Genomic DNA, 23015 nt, shown 5'->3' with positions numbered 1-23015 from the left:
TTGATTAGCAGAGATCAACGCCGTTTACGCCGTTTCAGATGGCGCAAGCAGTCATTACAGTAAACTGTAATCATAAGACCACACAGGGTGTATTTGTATTTATATTTAATTCCACATTCATTTTTCATACCTACTGTGCTTTTAGGATAACTTAAAAAGTGAGTTAATGAATTTTTGTGTTTTAAGTGTTATTGACGAATTGTCAGTATTAAATTGAAAGATAAGTGTCCAAGTTCTGGTGAATTATTAGTTGAAGTTTCAACCCAAGCAAAGTTTTGAAGAAATTTCGTGTAATTTCTTGATATTTCAACTCAAGAAATGTTGGCAGATATTATGTAGTTGACATTGGTTGTTTATCGGAACGAATTCCGCAAAACAGGTGGTAAGTATAAAGATTATATACTTGAATACATGTTTTTAGTATGGTATTGGAATGGAAAAACTGAATAATTCACTAGATTACAAAGAAATATTCCCAGTGAATTCTTTGTCGAACTTTTCGATTACCTGTTAAGAGATCATTTTGATAAGCACCAACTTTTAACCGTTTTTTTTAAATTAATAATTAAAAAGTTTCCTCATTGGTTGATGTGAAGTTATCCACGCTTTTCTAGCCACGCTTTTTGACGTATAGACCATCGACATTGGGATAGAGGGGAATATCCGTCCACTGTTGCCAAGTTTCACATAATTCCTAGCCACGCTTTTGTATACCCCAGATTGTAACATATTATGGGAAAAAATAGTTTGAGTAGATTTTAAGGGTGCCCTAAATGTAATGGAAACGAAACATTCCTAATTTATCAATATCTGTTATTTTCATAAAAAAAATTTGCAGAATATTTGAGAGTGGAAAAAATTAAAACTGATATTTTTGACATATTTTTTCTTATATCTCCGTTAATAGTAGACGATCATTAATGAATTTTTCACTGAAATATAGAAAATAATTAATAGATAACAATACATCAAATCAATTTGCAGTGCCGTCGGGAGGGTGGAAAAAATTTAAACCTGATTTTTTTTAAATATTTTTTCTTATATCTCCGTTAATAGTGGATGATCCTTGATGAATTTCCCACTGAAATATAGCACATTATTCATAGATATCATGTACGAAATTGAATCAATTTACAGTGCCGTCGGGGAGGGTGGAAAATAATCTGTCATTTTACAATAATTTTTTGGTATATCTCTGTCAATAATCAATGTGTGTTCACGAAATTTTCTCCTAAATGTCGAGAAATACTCTATAAAGATATTTCAGGACTTAAATGAATTTGAAGTGCCGTAGGAAAATGTCTGAGAAAAATAATATGTCATTTTCCAATAATTTTTTGAAATATCTCTGTTAATAAGCTTTGTGCGTTCACGAAATTTTCACTAAAATGTCGGGAAATACTCTACAATGATATTCCAAGACTCAAATGAATTTGAAGTGCCGTAGGAAAATGTCTGAGAAAAATAATGTCATTTTCCAATAATTTTTTGAAATATCTCTGTTAATAAGCTTTGTGCGTTCACGAAATTTTCACTAAAATATCGAGAACTACTCTATAAAGATATTCCAAGACTCAAATGAATTTGAAGTGCCGTAGGAAAATGTCTGAGAAGAATAATATGTCATTTTCCAATAATTTTTTGAAATATCTCTGTTAATAAGCTTTGTGCGTTCACGAAATTTTCACTAAAATATCGAGAACTACTCTATAAAGATATTCCAAGACTCAAATGAATTTGAAGTGCCGTAGGAAAATGTCTGAGAAAAATGATATGTCATTTTCCAATAATTTTTTGACATATCTCTGTTAATAAGCTTTGTGCGTTCACGAAATTTTCACTAAAATGTCGGGAAATACTCTACAATGATATTCCAAGACTCAAATAAATTTGAAGTGCCGTAGGAAAATGTCTGAGAAAAATAATATGTCATTTTCCGATAATTTTTTGAAATATCTCTGTTAATAAGCTTTGTGCGTTCACGAAATTTTCACTAAAATGTCGGGAAATACTCTACAATGATATTCCAAGACTCAAATGAATTTGAAGTGCCGTAGGAAAATGTCTGAGAAAAATAATATGTCATTTTCCAATAATTTTTTGAAATATCTCTGTTAATAAGCTTTGTGCGTTCACGAAATTTTCACTGAAATGTCGAGAAATACTCTATAAAGATATTCCAAGCCTCAAATGAATTTGAAGTGCCGTAGGAAAATGTCTGAGAAAAATAATATGTCATTTTCCAATAATTTTTTGAAATATCTCTGTTAATAAGCTTTGTGCGTTCACGAAATTTTCACTAAAATATCGAGAATTACTCTATAAAGATATTCCAAGACTCAAATGAATTTGAAGTGCCGTAGGAAAATGTCTGAGAAAAATAATATGTCATTTTCCAATAATTTTTTGAAATATCTCTGTTAATAAGCTTTGTGCGTTCACGAAATTTTCACTGAAATGTCGAGAAATACTCTATAAAGATATTCCAAGCCTCAAATGAATTTGAAGTGCCGTAGGAAAATATCTGAGAAAAATAATATGTCATTTTCCAATAATTTTTTGAAATATCTCTGTTAATAAGCTTTGTACGTTCACGAAATTTTCACTAAAATATCGAGAACTACTCTATAAAGATATTCCAAGACTCAAATAAATTTGAAGTGCCGTAGGAAAATGTCTGAGAAAAATAATATGTCATTTTCCAATAATTTTTTGAAATATCTCTGTTAATAAGCTTTGTGCGTTCACGAAATTTTCACTAAAATGTCGGGAAATACTCTACAATGATATTCCAAGACTCAAATAAATTTGAAGTGCCGTAGGAAAATGTCTGAGAAAAATAATATGTCATTTTCCAATAATTTTTTGAAATATCTCTGTTAATAAGCTTTGTGCGTTCACGAAATTTTCACTAAAATGTCGGGAAATACTCTACAATGATATTCCAAGACTCAAATGAATTTGAAGTGCCGTAGGAAAATGTCTGAGAAAAATAATATGTCATTTTCCAATAATTTTTTGAAATATCTCTGTTAATAAGCTTTGTGCGTTCACGAAATTTTCACTGAAATGTCGAGAAATACTCTATAAAGATATTCCAAGCCTCAAATGAATTTGAAGTGCCGTAGGAAAATGTCTGAGAAAAATAATATGTCATTTTCCAATAATTTTTTGAAATATCTCTGTTAATAAGCTTTGTGCGTTCACGAAATTTTCACTAAAATATCGAGAATTACTCTATAAAGATATTCCAAGACTCAAATGAATTTGAAGTGCCGTAGGAAAATGTCTGAGAAAAATAATATGTCATTTTCCAATAATTTTTTGAAATATCTCTGTTAATAAGCTTTGTGCGTTCACGAAATTTTCACTGAAATGTCGAGAAATACTCTATAAAGATATTCCAAGCCTCAAATGAATTTGAAGTGCCGTAGGAAAATATCTGAGAAAAATAATATGTCATTTTCCAATAATTTTTTGAAATATCTCTGTTAATAAGCTTTGTGCGTTCACGAAATTTTCACTAAAATATCGAGAACTACTCTATAAAGATATTCCAAGACTCAAATGAATTTAAAGTGCCGTAGGAAAATGTCTGAGAAAAATAATATGTCATTTTCCAATAATTTTTTGAAATATCTCTGTTAATAAGCTTTGTGCGTTCACGAAATTTTCACTAAAATGTCGAGAAATACTCTATAAAGATATTCCAAGCCTCAAATGAATTTGAAGTGCCGTAGGAAAATGTCTGAGAAAAATAATATGTCATTTTCCAATAATTTTTTGAAATATCTCTGTTAATAAGCTTTGTGCTTTCACGAAATTTTCACTAAAATATCGAGAACTACTCTACAATGATATTCCAAGACTCAAATGAATTTGAAGTGCCGTAGGAAAATGTCTGAGAAAAATAATATGTCATTTTCCAATAATTTTTTGAAATATCTCTGTTAATAAGCTTTGTGCGTTCACGAAATTTTCACTGAAATGTCGAGAAATACTCTATAAAGATATTCCAAGACTCAAATGAATTTGAAGTGCCGTAGGAAAATGTATGAGGAAAATAATATGGGTGGTACCCCCTACTCAGCCGCTAATTTTTAATGAGATAAACTCTCATTAAATACTACCGTTGCCCAACAAGAACCACGAGGAGGTGTAGGGGTATCTCTTGTCAACGGATGTGGAAAGGTAGGATCGGGATTCAAAAATAATAGAACATTGTGTCGATTGTGAGGAAACATGATTAAATAAAAAAAATGGATAATGATGGAAGGGATAGAAAATAGCAATGAAAACTATCCACCTTCAACAATTTGGATAAAAAAGTATTTGTCTTAGTGAAACTGTATAGTTAAAGTGAGGAACAATTATAATAAAAAATCTAAGGAATTTGAACTCATTCTTCACAGATATTGACATTTCCATTCTATATAATTACAAATGGATAGTGAATGTGAGAGGGCGAAAGACCAAAATGTGTTCATGAAAAAATGTGTCCTCTCAGTCTTCTTTTGACATAGTTCTGTAAAAATCTGTTCATCAAATTCATTTAGGTTGGATAGTTTCCAATGTAACGCAACAGTCATAAATTTCTGAAAAAAATGTTCAAAATGGTTAAATAGATGATGATATAAATAAGTAACAAACAAAGTATTCAACATGAATAAAACTGAAATAACATTTTGTCTAAAACAAAAACTTAAAAAAAACATTCTACAAAACAATAACACAAATAAAATATTCAACATGAAAAAAAAATAAATAACGTTTCTGTTAAAATAAACAAATAAATATATAATTTCAGATATCATTTTGATTCTGTCAATATTTGGAACACAACGGGCATATATCGAATGTGTATTGAAACGAGTTCAAATTAGTTTCAGAAAAGATACATTTCACATGACTGATCCTGTGACAGCTACTACATTTTACGTTACGTAATGACTCATTAATTTCAATTCCGCAGAACAAACATTTCCGAGACATATTATCAGAATAACTAATTATAATGTTTTTCAATCCTTGTCTATAATTCTTTATATCAATATTATTACTCAAACTTTCCCTATTTACAATTTTATTGAAGAAATATATTATAAAAACTCCACAATTGTAACCATCGACTTGTTTATCATGGTCCTTAATTTCAATTGACCAATTTGAAATATCTATATCACATTTATTGATTTCATTATAATATTCTACAAAATTTATAAAATATCCTAGATATTTAGATGTTTCACTACTTGTACTCTTGAATGGATTCATAAAACAAAAATTCTTGCATTTAATATCGACAATTGCTAAACAGAAATGATGCAAGTGAGATTGGTCTTTAGTGTCTGAGAAATTTTGAAGTATAGGAAATACTATAAGGTCTTTTTCAAATGAGAAATTAACAAGTGAAGGGTGATTCTCGCCCTGACCATATAAAAAAATTCTTGTAGAAAGCATACATGTAACGATTTGAAACTTTGCTGCTGTATTGAATATATTTAGACATATATCTACGATAAAATTTGTCAACCAAAGCTTTCCGGATAATATATTAAAGTCTTCATTACAAATTTCAGTTACATCACACCTAAATTTTGAAAAATATGAAATGTAGTATCTTTTTCCAATATCTCCATAATATTCCGCATCGGATACTAAACCATTTGGTAAAATTGATAAATCTCTTTCTGGTCTCCATTTTATAAAGCTAGGAGTAGGTGTTGCATTTGAAATACTAGGTAACATTATGAAATAAAAAAATCTACGTAATTTTGAAAACATCCGGCTCCAACAAATTTTATCCCTAAAAACGCGCATTAATTTAATTCCCTTAAATGTCCAAATTATAAAATCGCACCAATTTCTATCTGTGATTTCCAGAAGACCTTGAACTTGATAATAATAAATGTGATTTTTAGAAATGTTGTCAGTTTGTTTATCATAATATTTAATCAGTCCCTCAGAGCATGCTTCATTTGGATTCAGATTTCTACAGGAATATGGACATTTAACTTCAATTAGGCCATCATTCGAAACTAATCCATCAGGTGATCCAGCAATAAATTGGTACATTTTGTGAATTTTTAAACCAGACTTGTTGCATTTCCTATTAGTTAATAGTTCATATTGGGCAATAGCTTTTTTCTCATTGTTTATACCATGTTTTATTGAAAAAGAATTGATATCAGTCGTATTCAAAATTCGATTTAAAATTGTAATCAAACTATTGTCACTTTTGCTGTTGAATATACTTCCAAAATTTGATGCAGTTACGCGTTTGCGTCTTTCCTGAAACAAAATATGGGAGAGTCTTTGATCTCTGGTCTCTACATCAATCTGATCTAATATTGCTCGTTAGATTTTTTGAAATTTTGATTGAAAAATGAACTACAAATGCTATATAGTGAAAAGTAATTGATGTTCGGAGTATCTTCGAGATTTTCACTGATTTTCGTCGATGAATTGAAAAATTGATTATCTGCAGTTGAAGGTTCACAAAATTTACAAAACAAATTACCGCTCAAACTCGTATCTAAGTCATCAATACACATTAGATGTACCCACCCGTTGCATGTATCACATTGTACCCAATCAGCTTCAAATTCTAATTTACCTAGTTTACAATAAATACATAAATTTGGATCAGTGCCTTTAGTTAACTGAAATGATTAGGAAGTTTTCAGTGCATGTTTAAGTGATGTTCCCAAAAAATTGTTATGTAGAACCTTTTCTTTCTTTTTCCATATTTCTTGTGAAGCAAGACCGTCATCACGTATCTCAACTAGATCATGTCTACAACATTTTGTTTTGGGGATTTTGAACTTTATTTCTTTAAGTATGAATAAAATATATTTTCTAAGCTTCCTAACTATCCGACTACTCCTTTGGCGCATAATTCCTTTTGCAAGTATATTTTTAACTAAATCAAACCATCGTTCTACTGGAGCATTACTCAGCCTTTCTTTATTCATCAACAGAATGCCACTCCATAGGGGAACAAATGGCATATAGCGTTTAAAAAAAATTAAAAACTCCTGATGGTTTTATTCGTTTTTAGGAAAGTTATCATCAGAACCCACGGTGCAAGTAAGACAAAGTTGTTTGAAAAATTGGCAATAATTAGTTGACTCAAAGTTTCCTAGGCTATCTTTATCAAAGTCAAAAACAAAATGATCTTTATTCAGTTCTTCAGTGAAATTATCCAAAGAACAAGAAATTTTCAATAAATTCTGAAAAGCATTTTTTAAAATTGCAGTTTCAGTATCAGAGTTGGTTACAATATAAATATTTCTGAACCATGCACAAAAATTTTTCCAATCATTGATATTATATGATGAGGCTAAAATTTCTTTCATGTGACGTTTAACTACATTATCTTGATAATAATTATCAACATCTCGGGCCATCAATTTAAACATGTGAAAACAGCATATGTGCAATTGAATTTTATTTGAAGGAAATTCATCATTGTTATATATACAGTGAAATGTCATATTGATGTATTCCTTCAATTCTAAACTATTGAAACAAAGTGAAACAGCATTCAGGATTGCAAAACTAAAATCAGTGACCACTTTTCGAAACGCAGGCCATTTCTTATGAACTGTACAGAAAGAACGATACTTTAAAAGCCAAGCACCTATGCTACCAGCATCATGTTCACTAGATATCATTTCTATTACAGCACACAGTCTGTTAGATTCTGTCTGTATAACCCCAGCATAATAATATACTTTGTTACCCTTATTTCCAGGACGTCGTACTATGCTTCCAGTAGCATCAAGGTGTAAAACTGTGTCTTGTGATAGAAGTGCGAGTTGTTCAACACTGTAGAGATAAATATGAAGAGGAATTCCCACAAATTTAATATAATTGGAATGTTCTTTCTGCATTTTAATCATATCAAAAATATCATCATTATGTCGATCATTTTTTGCAAATGCCTCTGAACGTACTTTTCTATAAACTGAATCAGATTTTACCTTATCTAAATTGAACTTTTTCAAAGATTCATGGTCCAAACTCAAGACATCATTTTGTCGTTGTTTCAAAGCCCTAACATTCAACATTTCCTTTTCAACTATTTTTCGTTTCACTCCCCTTAGCTGTGTGGCTAGATTACTAAATACTTCAACTTTATGTTCTGCATAATGACCATTTGAAATATGTCGAATATACAAAATGAATTTTTTACACAAAGTGTGTGCACAATACGCATATAATTTCAATGAATCAGATTTCTTTAAATACCGATTATGTTTAAAATATAATCTGCAAGTATTATTTACTAATTTGACTTTCTCACTGAGCAAAAAAGCATACTTTTCTTTCAATAATTTTCCATTTTTGCAAATACTGGAGAATTCTAGAACTGTTAAGAAAAAAAAAACCTTCATTATAAATACAGTTCTTATAAGTTGTAGGCTCAGATTTATTATCTTTAATATTTTTAGTACCCTTTGGTATCATTTCAACATCAATTTTTAATACCTACTTTCTCAGAAATATTCTTTAATTCCGGAGATATAGTGAAGAAATCGGAACTGATTTCTTTATTTCCTTGCTTATATGTATTTGGAGATATTTCTTGATCATAGGGGCAATGAGTTGAGTTAGAATTAGACTGATTATTAGAATTTTTAGATTTGAGATATGATTGATTTGAAGGAATACTACTATCAAATGATGTAATATTATCAATTGGAGCATTTGGAGTGGAATGTACTAACTTTACTGAACTATGAGCAGAACTATTGTTTTCAATAATTGTGGACAAATCGTAATCTGTTGGTAATTTAGTTTGGTACTTTGAAACAATTTTGAAATCAAAATGATCTATATTTCGTCTTACAAAATAACAAAGATTTTTACGGTTCTTTTCACTATTTTTCAAATTCATCAGTATACACAGTTCAGAATATTTTGAATTATCTGGATAATAACATTCGGATAAAAGACTTTCCCTGGACATTTCGTTTTGTATAATAATTTCATTGAGAATATGAAAATCAATCCTAGAAAATGTTCTTGTGATATTATCATTTGCAATGGGTACATGACTGAAGTGGTTGCAATTTAATAGTTCATTTATCTTGCCTGTGTTACGGAGAAGAGCTTGATAAACTTTGGTACGCGTTCTGAATGTATTCGTTGAAAAAATATATAAAGCAGATTATCTGATAATTTCGTCATTAATTCGAAGATTTTGTAAATTTTGAAAAGACAAATGTGGGTAATGCTTATTGAGGAATTCAGATAACTTTATAACTGGAAACTTAGTAGGTCTTCCCGAGCTGATTAGGCACCAATGTATAACTAACTATATTTATTGGCAGTATTGGTACCGGTTCGGTTAGCCCATGGCTACAAGTTAACCTGCTTGACCAAAACATTTTGAGATATTGCCCTCGAAGACGACAGTTATAGTGATAACTTGGTTGTTCAACTTCCTCGGTAGGGTTCCAAGGAAGGAAACGTTATTGCCAAAATTTGGATACAGAATATTTTGCATGAAGATTTCCACTATGAAAAGTTGCACGAGCAACAACTGACATCTACTGTGGACCGAATAGAATTCGCAGACAACAAATAATAAAATTCATTACGGTAAAAAAATAAATTTTGGAAAATGAAATTTCAAATTTTATCTGTCTGTACTTTTCGTACAGACAGTAGATGTCAACCATTATAAGTTCTAAGTTCAAAAAGCAAAAAAGATCGCATCGCGATTTGTTGGTGTCTCATTTGCTCTTTCATTTATATGACAAATGTCAAATCCAATGTCAGTCAGTGACAGCAAATATTTTTCCGTTTTTTTTCCTTTCCTCTCCTCGAACACAACATTTCAATGTTGTAGCTATCACACTGTACATACAGTAAAGTCGACCTAATAAATTGAGTCACTTTCCATCGAATGCACTATAATAATCACAAAAATAAAAAAGTCACGAACGCCTATGTATGCAGTTGCATTTGTAATAACGTCGACAGAAAGTGGAAATTTCGCTAATTTTTTACTAAACCAATCTCAAATTATCATTTCCAAACTAATCAATGACTATTATTCATATTCCCAATATCCAATCAGACTTTGAATGTCAAAACGAGCGCATGCGCCTTGAGACATCTTATAAATGAACATACCCTTTGCAATTTTTCTGCGAATAAAATAGCTACCAGTATGTCACAAGAAAGTTCAAATATTTCAACTTCACACAAACCATGGAAGCACAGTTCAGATAACATTTTAATTTTTGTTATATGATCTGCTTTTCCCTAACCTGAAACTTTAGTTTTTTTGTGTTATTGTTTTTATCACTTTAGTATTTTTTATTAACGACAAGAAAAAGAAATATTTGTAGTGTTCGGAAACGGAAAAGTCAAGGAGATTACTATATAACCTCGTTAGGGAGATGAAGATCTATGATGCCAATAAATAGAAAAATGACATGTAATGATGATTAATTGTTAACAGCACTTTTTTGACGCATGATTATGAACGTTCATGCGGCGATTTTTTTGCGATTCGCAGAAAAATTGCGAATATTGGCGAGGGTTTGAACGAGCCCTTATTCCCGCTGATCGTTACCATCATATTGCTGAGATATTCCTTTCGCAAATATTTTAGATATTTCAAAAAATTATTGGAAAATGACATATTATTTTTCTCAGATATTTTCCTACGGCACTTCAAATTCATTTGAGTCTTGGAATATCATTGTAGAGTATTCATCTACATCTTAGTGAGAATTTCGTGAACGCACAAAGCTTATTAACAGAGATATTTCAAAAAATTATTGGAAAATGACAAATTAAATTATTTTTCTCAGACATTTTCCTACGGCACTTCAAATCCATTTGAGTCTTGAAATATCATTGTAGAGTATTCATCGACATTTTAGTGAAAATTTCGTGAACGCACAAAGCTTATTAACAGAGATAATTCAAAAAATTATTGGAAAATGACATATTATTTTTCTCAGACATTTTTCTACGGCACTTAAAATTCATTTGAGTCTTGGAATATCATTGTAGAGTATTCATCGACATTTTAGTGAAAATTTAGTGAACGCACAAAGCTTATTAACAGAGATATTTAAAAAAATTATTGGAAAATGACATATTATTTTTCTCAGACATTTTCCTACGGCACTTTAAATTCATTTGAGTCTTGGAATATCATTGTAGAGTATTCATCGACATTTTAGTGAAAATTTCGTGAACGCACAAAGCTTATTGACAGAGATATTTCAAAAAATTATTGGAAAATGACATATTATTTTTCTCAGACATTTTCCTACGGCACTTCAAATCCATTTGAGTCTTGAAATATCATTGTAGAGTATTCATCGACATTTTAGTGAAAATTTCGTGAACGCACAAAGCTTATTAACAGAGATATTTCAAAAAATTATTGGAAAATGACATATTATTTTTCTCAGACATTTTCCTACGACACTTCAAATCCATTTGAGTCTTGGAATATCTTTATAGAGTAGTTCTCGACATTTCAGTGAGAATTTCGTGAACGCACAAAGCTTATTAACAGAGATATTTCAAAAAATTATTGGAAAATGAAATATTATTTTTCTCAGACATTTTCCTACGGCACTTCAAATTCATTTGAGTCTTGGAATATCATTGTAGAGTATTCATCGACATTTTAGTGAAATTTCGTTAATGCACAAAGCTTATTAACAGAGATAATTCAAAAAATTATTGGAAAATGACATATTATTTTTCTCAGACATTTTCCTACGGCACTTCAAATCCATTTGAGTCTTGAAATATCATTGTAGAGTATTCTTCGACATTTTAGTGAAAATTTCGTGAACGCACAAAGCTTATTAACAGAGATATTTCAAAAAATTATTGGAAAATGACATATTATTTTTCTCAGATATTTTCCTACGGCACTTCAAATCCATTTGAGTCTTGGAATATCTTTATAGAGTAGTTCTCGACATTTCAGTGAAAATTTCGTGAACGCACAAAGCTTATTAACAGAGATATTTCAAAAAATTATTGGAAAATGAAATATTATTTTTCTCAGACATTTTCCTACGGCACTTCAAATTCATTTGAGTCTTGGAATATCATTGTAGAGTATTCATCGACATTTTAGTGAAAATTTCGTTAACGCACAAAGCTTATTAACAGATAAATCAAAAAATTATTGGAAAATGACATATTATTTTTCTCAGACATTTTCCTACGGCATTTGAGTTTTGGAATATCTTTATAGGGTATTTCTCGACATTTCAGAGAAAATTTCGTGAACGCACATCGATTATTGCAGAGATATACCAAAAAATTATTGGAAAATGACAGATTGTTTTCCACCCTCCCCGACGGCACTGTAAATTGATTTAATCTTGTACATGATACCTATGAATAATGTGCTATATTTCAGTGTAAAATTCATCAACGATCATCCACTATTAACGAAGATATAAGAAAAAATATTTAAAAAAAATCAGGTTTAAATTTTTTCACCCTCCCGACGGCACTGCAAATTGATTTGATGTTGTAATTGTTATCTATTAATTATTTTCTATATTTCAGTGAAAAATTCATTAACGATCGTCTACTATTAACGGAGATATAAGAAAAAATATGTCAAAAATATCAGTTTTAATTTTTTCCACTCCCAAATATTCTGCAAAATGTTTTCAAGAAAATAACAGAGATTGATAATTCAGAAATGTTTCGTTTCTATTACATTTAGGGCACCCATAAAATCTACTCAAACTATTTTTTCCATAATATGTTACAATCTGGGGTATACAAAAGCGTGGCTAGGAATTATGTGAAACTTGGCAACAGTGGACGAATATTCTCCTCTATCCCGATGTCGATGGTCTACACGTTAAAAAGCGTGGCTGAAAAAGCGTGGATAACTTCACACAAATTCCTCATTGATGCATAAAATTTGGAATAAGCGGTTTATATACGAAGAACAATGTAATGAGTAGAAACACAGCTGTTTTCTAATAGATATTCAACCAAAATACATCTACTCATAGTGACTATGGATGTATGTGTATCACACCTAGCAGTTCTACTCATGAATCAGGACATTGATTTTCTTATACATACACATCTCGTTAAGTACAGAAAATCACTCAAGAGAAATAGCACTACAGTCCCACCTTGAACTCGTCATGCAAGCCTTTGGGTTCTGTAAATAACTTGAGAGAAATTACAAGGCAAAATTTATTAATTTACAATAGATGTAAGATGGTCAATTACCTTCCGTTGGTCATCAGATGTAACTTCTTTGGTTCAGAAAGAATGTGAACTATTTATTGTCTGTAAAAGTATAAGATTTCTGTATTTATAATTATTGAAATTTACAGTTCCAGCATAAATTGAACAAAGTTTAATTCAAATATCTTCCATTATTATTATTTTAATTTGATTTCATTGAGTCATATTTTTTGCAATGATTGCATGTGCAGGTCATCACTGATAGATCAATTTGACACTTGACCCCCATGCCAATTAAAATTTCAAATTTTTCAAAAAATAGTATCGGTAATAGCCCCCAAACGTTTTTTTCATGTTTCTACGTCAAACCGTTCAAAAGTTGAGTTAGTTTTTTATCAGTCTGAGGTGAAATTGTATTTAATATCCTTACCAGTGGTAAATTAACTTCCAGTTTCCTTGTGATGGGATTTCTTTTATATTCAGGTTCCCACGAAAAGTAAAATACCGTAATGTTCAGAGAACACTAGGTTGAATTTCTGCAGACTGCATGAAAGTAGATTAGCGTCTTTTAGAATACAAATACAAAATGTCTTCTGATATACTTTAATTGCTCACTACAACCTTTTACATTGAGTGTGTAAAAGAGTTCTTTTTTTCAAACAATGTGATTATCAATTATGATGGTAGTTTTTTGAAAATATTCAATCAAATTTTAAAAAAACATACATCTGATGAGAATTTCACATCTCAACAGATATTTTCAGATTTTTCGAAATTTGACTCACAGAAAATTGTATTTTTTTAAATTTTTATTTTCGAGGGCTCTTTCATTATGCTCTTTAGCACAGCAGATATTCAATCTAGAGATCAAATATGCCCTCAGTGCCTCTCTTAACAATTCTTCCTTGTGGTGTTCACAACCTACAATATTTTTGGGAGAAAAATTTGACAATTTGATTAAAATTACTGGAAAGCAATTTCTTTTAAGTTCCCTCTCAAAAACACCTGATATTATTGTGGCTTCAACATCGTGAAGAAAGCTATTAATTTTTTGTGATGGTAATGTTAAAAATCCTCTGCTCTTGTTTCTTATGAGGGAATTGAATATTTCATTTCCCTTCTCCAATATCGAATCCACACATTCTCCACATTTGGTGTTGCCTTTAATTTTTTTTTGCAACATATTCACAGAAATAAGCAAAAGCTTCATCAATACCTGAGAAGTCCTCTTCAATTTCGGAGATAGTTTTTTCTATTTCAATATAGAATATAAATTTTTGCTGTTTTTCTTTCAGATCTCCAATATGAAGAAGGGATTTCATCATTTCTCCTCCACTAACATTACTTTCCCTGGGCGGTTTTATCAGAGAATAGAGGGACATTAGGCGGAATATTTGTCCAACTTGAATTGACTTGGGATGAGTATTGCATCCACCTGCAGCTCTCATCATCCCAAAAATGCTGAAAATGATATCAACAAAGTTGATTGGAATTGTTATGGATATATGAACATTATCACCTCCAAATGATCTTGGTTCAATCTGGATGTCATCAAGTATTTGAAACCAAAATGGGATTAGGAATATTCTCTAGTTGAATACTGCTAGAATTTGCCAATGGATGTTTTGTGACAGAGTGTGAATCGGGTAGAATACTACAGGATGGACTAGGAAAAACGTTTAGTGGAAGTTCAGGAGCGGTTTCGCTGAGAAATAAAAAATATCAAAATACCTATTTTTATTATAAAAATGACTATCACGTCAATTTCACAATACAACTTGTCTAAAATCTAAATTTTTCATAATGATCTTCTACCACATAGTAACGGCTATATATCCATCAATTTACTTGTCTAAAACATGTTTTACCCTTTAGATCAATAAATGTTATTTAATTAAATTAATAAAACTATATAAATAATCACACAATCCTTATCAGATATTTGGCAGAAGCTTTATCAAATATTCTTTGAAAAAACTGATCACAGAACTAAATATAGGAATTCAAGTATTTCAGTTGTTCATGTTTCAAACGGAGTTTTTTCCACTGGATAATCCAACTGCAAACTGAAAAATAAAACCAGTTATAAAAAAATGAAAATCAATCTTTGAATCTGGGAAAATTTCAGCATCCTTCATCAATAATTTTCAACAGCTCATGTAGTATGATTTCATGACTGACTTCAATGTTTTGGTTGGTTTTTGGGTTTTGCTGTTGTCTTCTTTGGTAAACTCCAAACGTTTCAAGTGCAACTACGACAGTCAGCGGCGTTGACGAAGTACTCCTCATAATTTATTCATTGAAACTAATTTCAGTATCAACTTTATTCTCTAAGATTACTTCATCAACGCAACTGAATATGATTGTCTCAGTTGCAGTCAAATATTTTTACTGAAAATGATCAGGGCAAAGCCAGGAAACTAACTATTACGAAATTAGACAGGATGGGTTTATACATTCAGTTCCATTTTAGAAATATTTCATGCTGATTTCAGAATCGAAGTTACATTAAATCATTAGTTTATCTATTCAAAATTATATCTGGTTTCATTGATTGTCCGGAAATTCTCTCCCCTATAACTTTCAACGTTCCACGAAGGTCCATCAGACAAATAAAGCTATTTATTACACCATATCACTTAACTAACTATGGGTATCATTCTCCATCTCCAACATCTAAAATGTTGAGACTTGAAAATAACTACTCTGATAAAATCAATTTCTTCTGTGATGATGAAAATATTTTTAAGAATCTCACTCTTTACTCATGCAAATGTTTTTCATTACTTTAATTTTGTCCTTCATTAAACACACATAAATGTGTCTATAATAATTATAGTAGTAGTATAAGTGGTTACAGCACAAGCTTTCTTTGTTATATAATTTATTGTAAACAAAACTGAATAAATTGAGATCCCTGTAAATAAACATGGACAAAAAAGTAAAATGGTATTTGTTGAAATTGGTTTTTCTGTAAACCAGCTGTCGTTCCCCTACGAACGGCAGCCCTCAGAAGTCGAAAATTGTGCGAACAGGGATTAACGAAATCTTACCTTTCAACGTGCGATTCTAAGCTAAATATAACCCTTTGTTCGATAACAACTTTTTCATTAATTTTTTTTAAAATTCCTACTGGCATTTAATTATAACCGTCTCACAAGAAGATTCTAAAAGATACAGCTTTTTTTTATTATGTTCTCAGAAGAGGCTGTTTATAATAATGACAACGTATTTATTATTTCCATGTGTAAGCAGTAAGCTTACACAGATATTGACAAATATGAGATATCAGAAAATAGAGGGTAAAGTTAATGAAGTTAATTTTCTGTGAATCAGGCATTTATAGAAAATGTTCTTCAACTTTACCCCTTTCTTCCACTATCACCTTTTATTTATAGAATGATATTAGCACATATTAGCCTGTATTGAATAATGATGTATTTTTATGAAAGGTATCAAGGGAAAATATGATGTAAAATATTGAACAAAACAGCAGTTGCGATCATTGAAATGAAAAATAATATGAAATGTTATAACTAAACTCCACACATTTGGACAATTTGTAACATATCACTTTTTCAACATGATTCAATTAAATAATGGTTACATAAATATCTCTTCTCATATTATGTTATCAATAACTTTCTTTTTAAAGTCCGTTATGAGCCTTATATGAAATTTGTAAAAGGACATTGATATGCTTGAGTTGAACTGAAAACAACAACAATCTTTTATCTTCAAGAGAAATGAATGGCATAGAGTGTTTGTTTCCAACTGCGAACTTCTCAGGGTTACTGTTAGAGAACAGCCGGTTGAAAAGAACCTTTTTTTGTAGATAGGTAAAGCTAGAAGGGGTTATCATTTCATATATAAATAATTTGATATTTATCATTTTGATAACACCAAGTGTTCTCTCTTGATTTGTATGTGATCAAATTTGCTTTTGATACCTTATTCAACGGATACTTTCCAACTACAGAAATTATTAGTAAACTGGTTCTGGAAATGGTGCACGTTTTCTTGAAATTCGTACAATTAAGTACTTCTCTATAAGTGCACCTTGAAAAAAATATACAAATCTTTGATAGGATTTATAGGTAGTGCTGTAGAAACTGAATACTCACATGCATGATGGTTTGGCACCCTTCAATAGTTTTTTCTCACCAATGAAATGGATGGGAAAATGCTTTGAGCAAATAAAAGCACCATCAGGCAGATATTTCCTAACAGCATCCATACACAGTTTCCTCTTGTTTTCATCCTATAAATTACAGATTTTGATCAGGTACAATGCACAAATAAAACCATTCAAATCACCAATTGAGAACAAGTAAAGTTAAAAGAGCATACTGTTTGGTTGGTTGGAATTCTATATGCAATCAACTACTACGAGTATATATTTAAGAGAGCATTAGGTTTCTCATCATACATGAGTAGTCTTTTAACCACCCAATAAATTTTCTTTATACAAGTCCACAATACAACAACACCCTCGATTTCTACAATAATTTTCCACAAGATTTCAAAAATATACAACATTCTGTTAGGCTTGGGGAACTATTTGTTTGACATGGAGCCCTACTCAGAGAGTGATTTTCAAACTTAATCTATGATTTATTAATTGTTGATATAGATTTAATTTTTTATTAGTTTTAAATTTTATGCTGATATTAATATCATGATATTTTAAATGGATGTTAAATTTCATGTAACTGTAAACTTACTTACTTCTCATAATAATTCTGTAGAAATGCAATAAATCTCTCTGCATACTGTAATATTCATCTGTAGGTATCTATGATTCTATGAGTAGACTTTTCTTGCAACTAGGTATTAGGTTGTATTTAAAAAAAATTTAAAAAAGCATAAGTGAATGTTTATTTTCAATTTGATATTATGATTAAGAAAGTAATGATACTCTAGTAGCAGAAGGTGGATTTGAAAGGGTGAAGGATTATTCAAAATATGAAGTTGGTTTTTGGTGTAGTTTCATTTACCTTTGGCACTGAATACAGATGATTACTCGAATTTTTACACTGTTCACACAAAATACAGAATTGTCCCATTTTACAAAAAGTATCCTTATACACTATATAAAACTATTCCTTATTACTACTGAAAAATGTAACCAAACTAAAATAACTGAGAACTAACGAACAAAAACTATAATAAAAAATGCGAATAATGTAAAGATTGGGATGACAAAAAATATCAATTTCAAAATACCAAAAGTTGAAAATTCTTTTTGACAATGACAGATAATAATTAATTTGACTGACTCAGCGGGGACTCGAACAATTCAGAATAGCGCCATCTTGGGAAAACCTCGTAAGTGTTGTTAAAAGCAACAGGTGGTTCCTTCAAAAAGTTCAAAACAAAATCTAAGCGTTACCAACACCAGGGTTTCTAGGAATCTTAGACCACACCCACCCTACACTTGGATCATTTGAGACCATTTGTGGAAACTGCAGAGAGAAATAATTACATACTTGCAATTGTGGACGAATTATCGAAATTCACCTTTTTGAAAACGGTTCCCAAAACTACTACCAAATGTTTCATAGCGACATTGAGCGAGATGTCGAACAGATGTCGGGAAAGGATTTGTTTCCAATGAATTTGAACAATATCTTGAAGGCAAAAATATCAGGTTACATACCATAGCAGTTGGTCTCCCAAGAGGGAATGGTCAAGCGGAGAGAGTAAATAAAACAATATAGACGCTTTGGCGACCTTAGGGGCAAGTATAAATGGCAATGACTGGGATTCCAAAGTGGCAATAGTTCAACAAGACATTAATAGCACGAAACACCGCATCACATGACATACGGCATCCGAGCTTCTATTTGGATTCCCACTGAAAATGAATGGTGATATCCATGACAACGCCGAAGAGAGGAAAGTGGACGTTACTGCGATAAGAGTTGAAGCGGCGCAATGATTGGAAAATAATAGAGACAAACAAAATTCAGCTATTAATAAAAAACGGAATCCACCAAAAGCTTTCAATATTGGCGACTTGGTTTTGACCAAAGTCATAAGCAACTCTGCCACTGGTGTAAGTAAAAAACCATTACCCAAATTTAGAAGTCCAGTCAAAGTAACGGAGGTCTTTCCAAATGACCGTTATAAGGTGAAGGAGGATTTACACACCAGCAGAGCTAACCCCCATCGAAGGTGTGGTGTAGGCAGAACACATGAAGCCGTTCAGATTCCAAAAACGTTAAGGTAAATAAATCAGAACCAGCCCTTGATGGCAAAACGGGCCCTTGATGTAAAAACGAGTCCTTGGTGGCAAAACGAGCCCTCGATGGTAAAACGAGTCCTCGATGGCAAAACGAGCCCTCGATGGCGAAATCAAATGTTGATGATATATCAGTAATTTCCCTTCTCTTTACAGGTGCTCATACGCATAGGGTTGTTGGGGACAACAACGGGTCAGGATGGCCGTGCAGTACCCGCTTATGAAAATACTGACGGAGCAGCGTGACTTATATATTATCTAAGCGTTAGTCACTGGGATGACTGGGACACAGGGCCGTAGCGAAAAGAAAAACCAGGGGGGGAGGGAATCCAAATTTTCCCAACCCCACCAGCAAAATTTCCCAACTTTCGAAAAAATGAAAGCCGAGGGATTAGTTACTATATATATATATATATATATATATATATATATATATATATATATATATATATATATATATATATATATATATATAATAAATTTTGATAATTATAAAAATAATAATGGGAATTATTCTACTTTGGACCAAGGTCCTTGGTCTTCCACCATATATAGGAATATTCAATGCAAATGAAAGGAAAAAACACTTAAATAATATTGTACTTAATGTTTTCTACTATTATTTTTTCTATCTTCACGTCCCGAAATTTCCCAACTTTTCCAAGTCGAAAAAACAGCGAAAAGTTGGGAATTTTGTAAAATTGTCACTTCAAAAATTGGTGAACTGTTCAGGAATGTTCTCTTACTTGGCAGAAATTAAACTTTTTTGAAGTTTTCAAACAACTCAGAATTTCAAAGTATGGAATCTCCAAGTTTTGCATGTTGGGAAATCCCAACCTTCTCGTGGTTTTTTCCTTTTTCTTATTACCTCTCCCTTTCTTATCTCTCATTTTCATTTTTTAAATCTTTATTCATTTTTTTACTATTATTTTTTTCTATCTTCGCCTAAAATTTACCAACTTTTTCCCAAGTCGAAAAAGCAGGTGGGGAGGCTCCCCCCCCATGGCGACGGCCCTGCTGGGACAGTGCCGATTACATTGTGTTATAGAATAGGAAATGTATTATTGAATTATTATCGTTTGTGACTTGAAGTAGAAGAAACATTAAGATATAGTTATATTGTGAATACGCGTATCATTCCGTAACCTCGTCCAACCTACTACATAACTAAATGTAGTTTTTGCAAAGGTGAACATCATTCATATTCATAAACATGTAATTGTCCTACTTTCAAAAGCAAACTACCCTCAGACAGATATACGTTCAGATAGATATATATTCTGCAAATCATTACATTTCTGTTTCAATTGTTCGAGTTCGTTCCATGATCTACGAAATTGTCGATCAAAAAATACTTGCAGAAAATATTTCCCCAATTAACACTATACGCCCTTGCACTTAAATAATTATCACTCTTCCTCAACCTCAAGTCGCCTTCAAATGATTCAAGATTTTTTGCTCATGTAGCAATCGACCAGATATTTCCATTCGGCCTCAGCCGAATACGCTTTCTTGTTTCATTTCCTGCAACGGTCAATATCACACTACTGAATAATAATAACGGTAGTGTCTGTATAACTAGTACTGACCTTAATAATAATTCTAACGTTTTACTATCAACCGAATGGATAGATATTCTTGACAATCGAGGTATATTTCAAATTTTTTCGAAATTTCCTTGATTCTGGCAGTATGACACATTTACTGGAAGAGCCTTGAACAAATTTGGTTCAAAACATTCAATGAGTAATATTCAAATTGTAACAATTTTGATATTATCTCGTTTATAAAATATTTTTCCAATATTATTTCAAGATTTCCGGCTGTCAAGCAATCCCGGTTCCGATTAAATTTGTATCCATATTCCCATTCCAAATTCCCGTTTGATTATCATCCCAATTTCATATCCTGATTCCCGATCTTTCTTACGTCAAAATTCCAATTTTACACCCGTACCTCTCACATGCGGGTTCAATTCCATCTTAATCTTATACAACCCTAAAACGATATTTATACCCTCCATTCTCATTCTAGTTACTTCCTCTTTCTTCACTCCGGCCAGTTCCAATGATCTTGAAATGGTAAAAACTTTGAAAAGTGAACTCCATAAGAAAAAGCTTGAGATTTTGAGGCAGAACCGATGCTGATTATCTACTGTTCTATCTGTGCGTAAAATTATGAATTTATTTATAGAGCGCTTTCGTCGTTAAGCATGCAACGTTGATGTTGTAACAGTGATATGATGGAGAAATATTTGTGATGTGATACCTGCTACTTTGAGTTTTCTGAGAAAAAGCTGGAACTGGTTTATTCCGACTTGAAGACCTTGCTGGTGTCTGCAGATCGGCTCCTCTATTCTCATTTCTCTCGGATAGAATCCACAATGCCAGAAAATACTTTTCAGCTCAATATCAATAAGGCGTCTGGTCATGATGAAGTACTCGTCATCGTAATTAAAAAGTGCGCAAATTAACTCGCAACAGTATATTGCAGACTTTTTAACATATCTCACAAGAAAGGGGTTTTTCCTTCTTGTTGGAAGATTGCTCGCGTTCAGCCTATTCCCGAAAAGAGCAGGAAAACTCTTCCAAATAACTATAGACCAGTCGCTTTGCTATCAGTGATTCAAAACTCATGGAGAACGCCGTAACCCACCATATCCTCAAATATTTGGGAGTTTTTTCCCAACACCAAACCTCGACACGTGTTTCGATTACCAAGTGATCAAAAACTGTTAGTGTTTGATCTTCCTCTTGAAGATGTTAAAATAACGGTTTGGTGTTGGGGTAAAAACTCCAGTAATATTCATTACTATACCAAAGGTTCCAAACAGTGCATCACGAATCAATATGGCTTTCAGAAACAAAGATTAACAGGCGACCTTCTATCATATGTCACCCAAATGAATAACGCAATCGAGAAAAATGGAGAGTCAAGAGCTGTTACACTTGATATTTCTGAGGCCTTTGACTGTGAAAATGGAACCTCGGATATGGTTGATTTACCACATGGAAGAAAACCTTTGAAGTGCAACTTGGTACTAAAAACCAAAATGCATTCTGAACAAAAAGTGACCCACAAGCCTTGGATTATTGTCATGGGTTGCTCGCAGATAAAAGGTGTGGATTATAACAAAATTAATTCACCAGTTATTTGCTAAAGTTCCATTCAATTTCTTTTGACGTTTGCTGCTAAGTACAACCTCGAGATCGACCAGATGGATGCAGTTCCTGCGTTTTTGCATGGGATGAAGAGATTTACGAGTATGTTTCCCCCCAAAAAAGCAACTACGGATTGACGCAAGCCAGCAAAGTCTGAAATACCAAATTGGATAAGTATTTAAGGGACGCCAGTTCGATTCTTGCATCTATTTTCAAACTGATACGGGCAAGATTCTCATTGTTGCAGTTTCAAATGACAAACATATGAAGAGAAAATTTATAGAAACATCAACATTGGTCTTCAAGATGGTAGACATGAGTGAGGTCAAACGTATTTTGTCAATAGTTGTAAATATTATCATCATTGTATTTGCTAAATATGTTTCTATAGAATAGAA

At 31.7% G+C, this 23015-nt stretch overlaps 1 protein-coding gene and 1 long non-coding RNA gene across 4 annotated transcripts; one reads left to right on the top strand and one right to left on the bottom strand.

Moving 5' to 3' along the window:
• Positions 1-174: 174 nt before the first annotated feature.
• Positions 175-15174, top strand: LOC141487101 (uncharacterized). Its single transcript, XR_012468200.1, has 2 exons — positions 175-382; positions 14508-15174. It is a non-coding gene; the product is annotated as an uncharacterized lncRNA (long non-coding RNA).
• On the bottom strand, positions 14535-18348 carry LOC141487093 (uncharacterized). Of its 3 annotated transcripts, XR_012468199.1 has the most exons (4): positions 17941-18198; positions 17337-17473; positions 14732-15278; positions 14535-14673 (listed from the first exon to the last, which is right to left on the bottom strand). XR_012468199.1 is itself a non-coding variant. In XM_074185896.1 (3 exons), exons 1-3 carry the CDS (start codon positions 18276-18278, stop codon positions 17076-17078), a joined length of 402 nt encoding a protein of 133 aa, XP_074041997.1. In that variant the 5' UTR covers positions 18279-18348; the 3' UTR covers positions 14935-17075. The 3 variants fall into 3 exon arrangements, 2 of the variants coding, with proteins under 2 accessions (XP_074041997.1, XP_074042000.1); XM_074185896.1 differs by lacking the exons at positions 14535-14673; positions 17941-18198 and adding an exon at positions 18210-18348 and having other exon boundaries at positions 14935-17271; XM_074185899.1 differs by lacking the exons at positions 14535-14673; positions 17941-18198 and adding an exon at positions 18210-18348 and having other exon boundaries at positions 14935-15278.
• Between the last annotated feature and the right edge of the window lie 4667 nt (positions 18349-23015).

The sequence above is a fragment of the Leptinotarsa decemlineata genome, unplaced genomic scaffold (assembly GCF_025532065.1).
Source record: "Leptinotarsa decemlineata unplaced genomic scaffold, Ldec_3_MD MMD2_P_RNA_scaffold_2, whole genome shotgun sequence".
NCBI lineage: Eukaryota > Metazoa > Arthropoda > Insecta > Coleoptera > Chrysomelidae > Leptinotarsa > Leptinotarsa decemlineata.
This window is presented reverse-complemented; position numbering and strand designations above follow the sequence as displayed.

Coding starts and splice junctions, on each gene's coding strand:
- LOC141487093 (XM_074185896.1), bottom strand. CDS start 18,278: ATGGGACAATTCTGTATTTTGTGTGAACAGTGTAAAAATTCGAGTAAT. Junction 17,474..18,209: donor ATCTGTATTCAGTGCCAAAG/GTAAATGAAACT, acceptor TGTAATTTATAG/GATGAAAACAAGAGGAAACT. Junction 17,272..17,336: donor GGTGCCAAACCATCATGCAT/GTGAGTATTCAG, acceptor ATTTTTTTCAAG/GTGCACTTATAGAGAAGTAC.